The following is a 5,729-nucleotide window of genomic DNA, read 5'->3' as shown; positions in this document are numbered from 1 at the left end:
AGCTCGCCCTCTTCTCTCGGTTGCTCTGCAGCAAATAGCTGTTCTTTCTCCTGTGTGTGCTGCAGCAGCAACAGCAGGAGTATACAGACCATCCATCAGGCGCAGGTTCCCTTGACACACAAATGTACATACACTCTAAAACCCTAAACCCTAAACCCTAAACCCTAGCCACTCTAAACCCTAACCCTAAACCCTAAACCCTAACCAACAAATTCGAGGGTTTGCTGTGTAGAGTATGCGCATTAAGACTTTAGGGTTTAGGGTAAGGGAACTAGGGTTAGTCGTCAAAGGTTTAGGGTTTAGGGTTTACTGTTTGGGGTTTAGGGTTTGGTGTTTAGGCCTCGTGTCTAGGGTTTAGGGTTTAGTGTTTCGTGTTTAGGGTTTAGTGTTTAGGGTTTAAGGGTTTCGGTTAGCTGTTTAGGGTTTAGGGTTTACAGCTTCGCGGTTTGGGTTCAAGGGTTTCTATCTACTGGCTAGGGTTTAGGGTCTAGGGTTTAGGGTTTAGGGTTTAGGGTTTAGGGTTTAGGGTTTACCGTATGGGGCAAACCAAAAGTCAGGGAGCCGCCCGCCGCAGTCGCTGTTGTTGCTGGCGAGAGAATTCCTCAGAATAGCTGTAAACAAAACCCTAAACCCTAAACCCTAAACCCTAAACCCTAGACCCTAAACCCTAAACCCTTAGTATACAGCACGGAGTAGAGAGCAGCCCCTCATGCTGGACCCTAGGGTTTAGGGTTTAGGGTTTACGCTAAACCCTCGATGCCCCAGAGAAGTGAGAGGTGAGGGTTAAGGGCTCAAACAACTGTGTCTAGGGTTTAGGGTTTAGGGTTTAGGGTTTAGGGTTTAGGGTTTACGGACTCTCCAGAACACTCTTCGGCTTATCGAAGGCAGTAGGCAACGTCTCCTGCAACCACCAAGGCAAACAAAACACCCTAAACCCTAAACCCTAAACCCTAGACTCTAAACCCTAAACCCTAAACCCTAGACTCTAAACCCTAAGCCCTAAACCCTAAACCCTAAACCATGGGTTGCAAGCGATGAAACTGAACTCGCTGCCGTCTCTTTCTTACATTCAAATCATAAGACCCTAAACCCTAAACCCTAAACCCCAAACCCCAAACCCTAAACCCTAAACCCTAAACCCTAATATTTTTCATACTTGTGGGGATCGTTTCTTGGGGTAGGAGGCCTTCCTTGCTGCGAGCCACAGCTCCACCTCTGCAGGGCTGTCTACGATGCTCTCGCTGCAGCAGCAGCAGCAGCAGCAGCAGCAGCAACAGCAGCAGCAGCAGCAGCAGCAGTGACAGCAGATGCAGCAAAAAAGGATAAAGGCTGTGGATGCAGCAGCAACAGCAGCACGAATGGCGGCAGCATAACGAGCAGCAGCAGCAGCAGCAGCAGCAGCAACACCAGCAGCACCAACAGCAGCACCCTAATCAGCAGCAGCAACAAGACCAACCCCAGCAGCAGCAACACCAACCCCAGCAGCAGCAGCAGCAGCAGCAGCAACAGCAACACCAACCCCAGCAGCAGCAGCAGCAGCAGCAGCAGCAGCAACACCAACCCCAGCAGCAGCAGCAGCAGCAGCAGCAGCAGCAACACTAACCCCAGCACCATCAGCAGCAGCAGCAGCAGCAGCAGCAGCAGCAGCAGCAGCAGCAGCCCTAACCCTTGTTTGTTTTTCATATGTGTGAGTTTATGGAGACAAACTGCATGCGGTGGCCCGGTGTACGTACACCCCAAGTAGCAGCAGCTGACGTGTTCCTCTTTCTGGTGTCTCTGCAGCCGCAGCAGCGAAGCAAAACTCTTCTCGCACGGCCCGCACACAAACCGCTCGCTGCAGTGCAACATACACCACAAACTAGGGTTTATTAGGGTTTAGGGTTTAGGGTTTAGGGGTTAGGGGTTAGGGGTTGGGGGTTGGGGATAGGGTTTAGGGTTTCAGGGTTAGAAACGAGGGTTTAGGGTTTAGAGTCTAGGGTATAGGGTTTAGGGTTTAGGGTTTAGGGTTTACAGTAGAGGGATTACAAGGTAGCCGGACCCCAAAATGTAGGCAGGGTTTAGGGTTTAGGGTTTAGGGTTTAGCTGAGGGTTTATGCTGTTTACAACCGCAGATTTAGGGTTTAGGGTTTAGGGTTTAGGGTTTAGGGTTTGGGCTCACAAGCCTTTCTTGCTTCTGCGTTCTCGGTAAGACGGCACAGCCCCCCCGGTCTCTGTCTTTATCCACTGCTGCTGCTGCTGCTGCTGCTGCTGCTGCTGCTGCTGCTGCAGAGGCAGCGGCGGTGGTGGGGGCGGCTGCTGCGGAGGCCAAAGATGGAGGCTGCCGCTGCTGCGAGGTGGGGCGGGGACCCCCAGGCACTGCTGCTGCTGCTGCTGCTGCTGCTGCTGCTGTTGCTGCTGCTGCTGCTGCTGCAGCAAGGCACTGCTGGGAGTGTAGCTGCTGCTGCATGCGCTGCTGCTGCATGGCGGGGCTGGTGGCGGCGGAGGTGGTGGGGGTGCTGCAATGAGCTGCTGCTGCATTGGCTGCTGCTGCTGCTGCTGCTGCTGCATTGGCTGCTGCTGCTGTTGCTGCTGCAGCTGCGTCTGCTGCTGGTGGTGCATCTGTTGAGGCCAGTGGTACTGCAGTGGTTGTTGCTGCTGCTGCAGCAGCATCTGTTGCTGCTGTTGTTGTTGCTGCTGCTGCGTGTTGTAAGGCTGCAATGTCTCCTGCTGCTGCAGCTGCTGCTGCAGCTGCTGCTGCAGCGGCTGCTGCAGCTGCTGCTGCAGCTGCTGCTGAGCTGCAGGCTGCTCTCTCCTGTGCCCCTGCTGTCTCCTCTGGTTTGTGGGGTGCCCAATGTGCTGCTGCTGCAGCTGTTCTTGCTGCCACAGCTGCTGCTGCTGCTGCAGTTGCTGCTGCTGCAGTTGCTGCTGCTGCAGTTGCTGCTGCTCTTGAGGCCCTGGTAGCCCTGCTTGAAAGCAATAGCTCTGCTGCTGCAGTTGCTGCTGCTGCTGCAGTTGCTGTTGCTGTTGCAGTTGTTGCGGCTGCTGCAGTTGCTGTTGCTGCTGCAGTTGTTGCGGCTGCTGCAGTTGCTGTTGCTGCTGCAGTTGCTGCTGCTGATGCAGTTGCTGCTGCTGTTGCAGCTGCGAGGGCTGGTGTTGCAGTGGCTGCTGCTGCAGCGGCTGCAGCGGTTGCTCCTGCAGTGGCTGCTGCTGCAGTTGTTGGTGGTACAGTTGTTGTTGCTGCAGCTGTTGCTGCTGCAGTTGTTGCTGCTGCAGCGGTTGCTGCTGCAGTTGTTGCTGCTGCAGCGGTTGCTGCTGCAGCGGTTGCTGCTGCAGCGGTTGCTGCTGCAGCGGTTGCTGCTGCAATTGTTGCTGCTGCAGTGGCTGCTGCTGCAGTTGTTGCTGTTGCAGCGGTTGCTGCTGCAGTTGTTGCTGCTGCAGTTGTTGCTGTTGCAGCGGTTGCTGCTGCAGCGGCTGCTGCTGCGGCGCTTCTTGCTGCAGTGGCTGCTGCTGCGGTGGTTGCTGCTGCATTAGCTGCAGCGGCTGCTGCTGCTGTGGCTGGAACTGTTGCAGCGAGGGAGGCTGCTGCTGCTGCAGTTGCTGCTGCTGTTGTTGCTGCTGTAGTTGTTGTTGTTGCAGGGGTTGCTGTTGCACATGTTGCTGCTGCTGCACTGGCTGCTGATGAAGGTGTTGCTGCTGCAGTTGCTGCTGCTGCAGCGCCTGCGGCTGCAGTTGCTGCTGCAGCGGTTGCTGCTGCAGGGGCTGCTGCTGTAGTGGTTGCTGCTGTAGCGGTTGTTGCTGCAGCGGCACTGCCTGCTGCAGCAGCTGTTGTTGTGCTGGCTGCTGCATCTGCTGCTGCTGCTGCATCTGCTGCTGCTGCATGTGCTGCTGCTGCATATGCTGCTGCTGCATATGCTGCTGCTGCATCTGCTGCATTGGTTGCTGCTGCATCTGCTGCAGCGGTTGCTGCTGCATCTGTTGCAGTGGTTGCTGCTGCATCTGCAGCGGCTGCTGCTGCAGTTGCTGCTGCAGCACTGGCTGCTGTTGCAGTTGCTGCTGCTGCAGTGGCTGCTGCTGCAGTGGCTGCTGCTGGAATGTTGGATGCATTTGTTGCTGCTGCTGCTGCAGTTGTTGCTGCTGCTGCAGCATTTGATTCATCTCCATCCCCTGCTGCTGCGGCATTTGGTATTGCTGCTGCAGCAGCAGCTGCTGCTGCGGCTGCTGCTGCTGCTGCTGCGGTTGCTGCTGTGACCAATCGGGTGGGGGTGGTGGCGGCGGTGGCAGGTGCTGCTGCTCCTGCTGCTGCTGCTGCAGTTGCTGCTGCTGCTGCAGTTGCTGCTGCTGCTGCCTGTAGGCGAATTCTGCGTTGCAGATTCCTTGAGGGGGAGGAGAGCAGCAGAAGCTGCTGCTGCTGCTGCTGCTGCCGCTGCTGATGCAGCAGCTGCTGCTGCTGCTCATGGGGTTCATCTGCAGCGGGATGGAGCCAGTACGATGGTGCTGCTGCTGCAGCAGCATTTGTTGTTGCTGCTGCTGCTGCTGCTGCTGCATGCTCAGCAGTCTTTGGCGCTTATGCTGAAAGTCCTGGTGCTGTCGCCGCTGCTGCCGGTGCTGCTGCCGGTGCTGCTGCTGCTGCTGCAGCTGCTGCTGCTGCTGCGGCCGCCGCTGCTGCTGCTGCTGCTCTCCCCATGAGCCCTTGGCGGAGGCCCCTGTGTCTGTGGGTGCAGCAGCAGCAGCTGCTGCTGTTGCTGCTGCTGCTGCAGCAGGCGCTGCAGCAAGGTTCTCATAGGAAATCCTCAAGGCGTGCGCCCGGTGGCGGGGCCCCCTGCTGCCTGAGGGGCCCCCCATGGGGTTTAGGGTTTAGGGTTTAGGGTTTAGGGTTTAGGGTTTTGTGTTTGCTGCTATTAGCGTTGCTGCGCGCGCCCAGTGCATTGCTGCTGCTGCTGCTGCTGTTGTTCTTGGTGCTGCAGCTGCGGCAGCAGCTGCTGCTGCTGCAGTTGATGCAGCTGCTGCAGCGGCTGCTGCCGCTGCTGTTGCTGCAGTTGCTGCAGTTGCTGCTGCTGGTGCTGCTGCTGCTGCTGCAGGCGGTTGCACCTTCGATGCTGGCGGTCTTGGTGCTGCTGCTGTTCTCCTCCGCTGCTGCTGCTGCTGTTGCTGTTGTTGCTGTTATTTATGTTTTTATTTTTGTTGTTTCTGTTGTTGCTGCTGCTGCTGTTATTGCTGCTGCTGCTGCTGCTGCTGCTGCTGCTGCTGAGGCAACGGCGGGTCTCGATGCTGTTGCTGCTGCCTCTGCTGCAGTTGCTGCAGCTGCCGCTGCTGCTGCTGCTGCTGCTGCTGCAGCTATTTTTAATCAATATATTACTGTTTAGTATAAAGCTGCAGCAGCAGGCTGCTGTACCCTCCTCTTTGGGGGCCCCCTGGGGGCCCCCCGGGGGCCCCGCAGCAACGACGCTCCCCTCTCGTGCACAGCGATGAAGCTGCAGCAGCAGCAGCAGCAGCAGCAGCAGCAGCAGCAGCAGATGTTTTGCTGCTGGCGTTATAAATATAAATAAATAAATAAATATAATTTAAATATTTAATGTAAAAATATAAAAATTTTTATAAAAAAAAATAGTCTCCATACACCTAAATTTTCAGGCCGGTGTATACCTACACTCTATGTACATAATATATATATACGTTATACACATAATATATATATATACATCTATATATATATATATATATATAGATGTATATATATACATATATATATA

General features: G+C 55.4%; 1 protein-coding gene across 1 annotated transcript in view; it reads right to left on the bottom strand.

Annotated features, from left to right (window-relative positions):
• The window catches only part of EMH_0038290 (zinc finger (C2H2 type) protein, putative), a gene marked incomplete at both ends in the record, with an annotated part of 5,598 nt that extends 777 nt beyond the window's left edge, over positions 1–4,821 (bottom strand). The window contains 4 exons of the mRNA XM_013495279.1: positions 534–611; positions 856–901; positions 1,157–1,241; positions 2,159–4,821. Of these exons, the coding sequence (XP_013350733.1) occupies positions 534–611; positions 856–901; positions 1,157–1,241; positions 2,159–4,821 (2,872 nt within the window). The remainder of the gene's footprint in view (positions 1–533; positions 612–855; positions 902–1,156; positions 1,242–2,158) is intronic.
• Between the last annotated feature and the right edge of the window lie 908 nt (positions 4,822–5,729).

The sequence above is a fragment of the Eimeria mitis genome, genomic scaffold (assembly GCF_000499745.2).
Source record: "Eimeria mitis Houghton genomic scaffold, Emh_scaff1500, whole genome shotgun sequence".
Lineage (NCBI taxonomy): Eukaryota > Apicomplexa > Conoidasida > Eucoccidiorida > Eimeriidae > Eimeria > Eimeria mitis.
The sequence above is the reverse complement of the archived record's forward strand: the minus strand, read 5'-3'. Positions and strand labels throughout refer to the sequence as shown.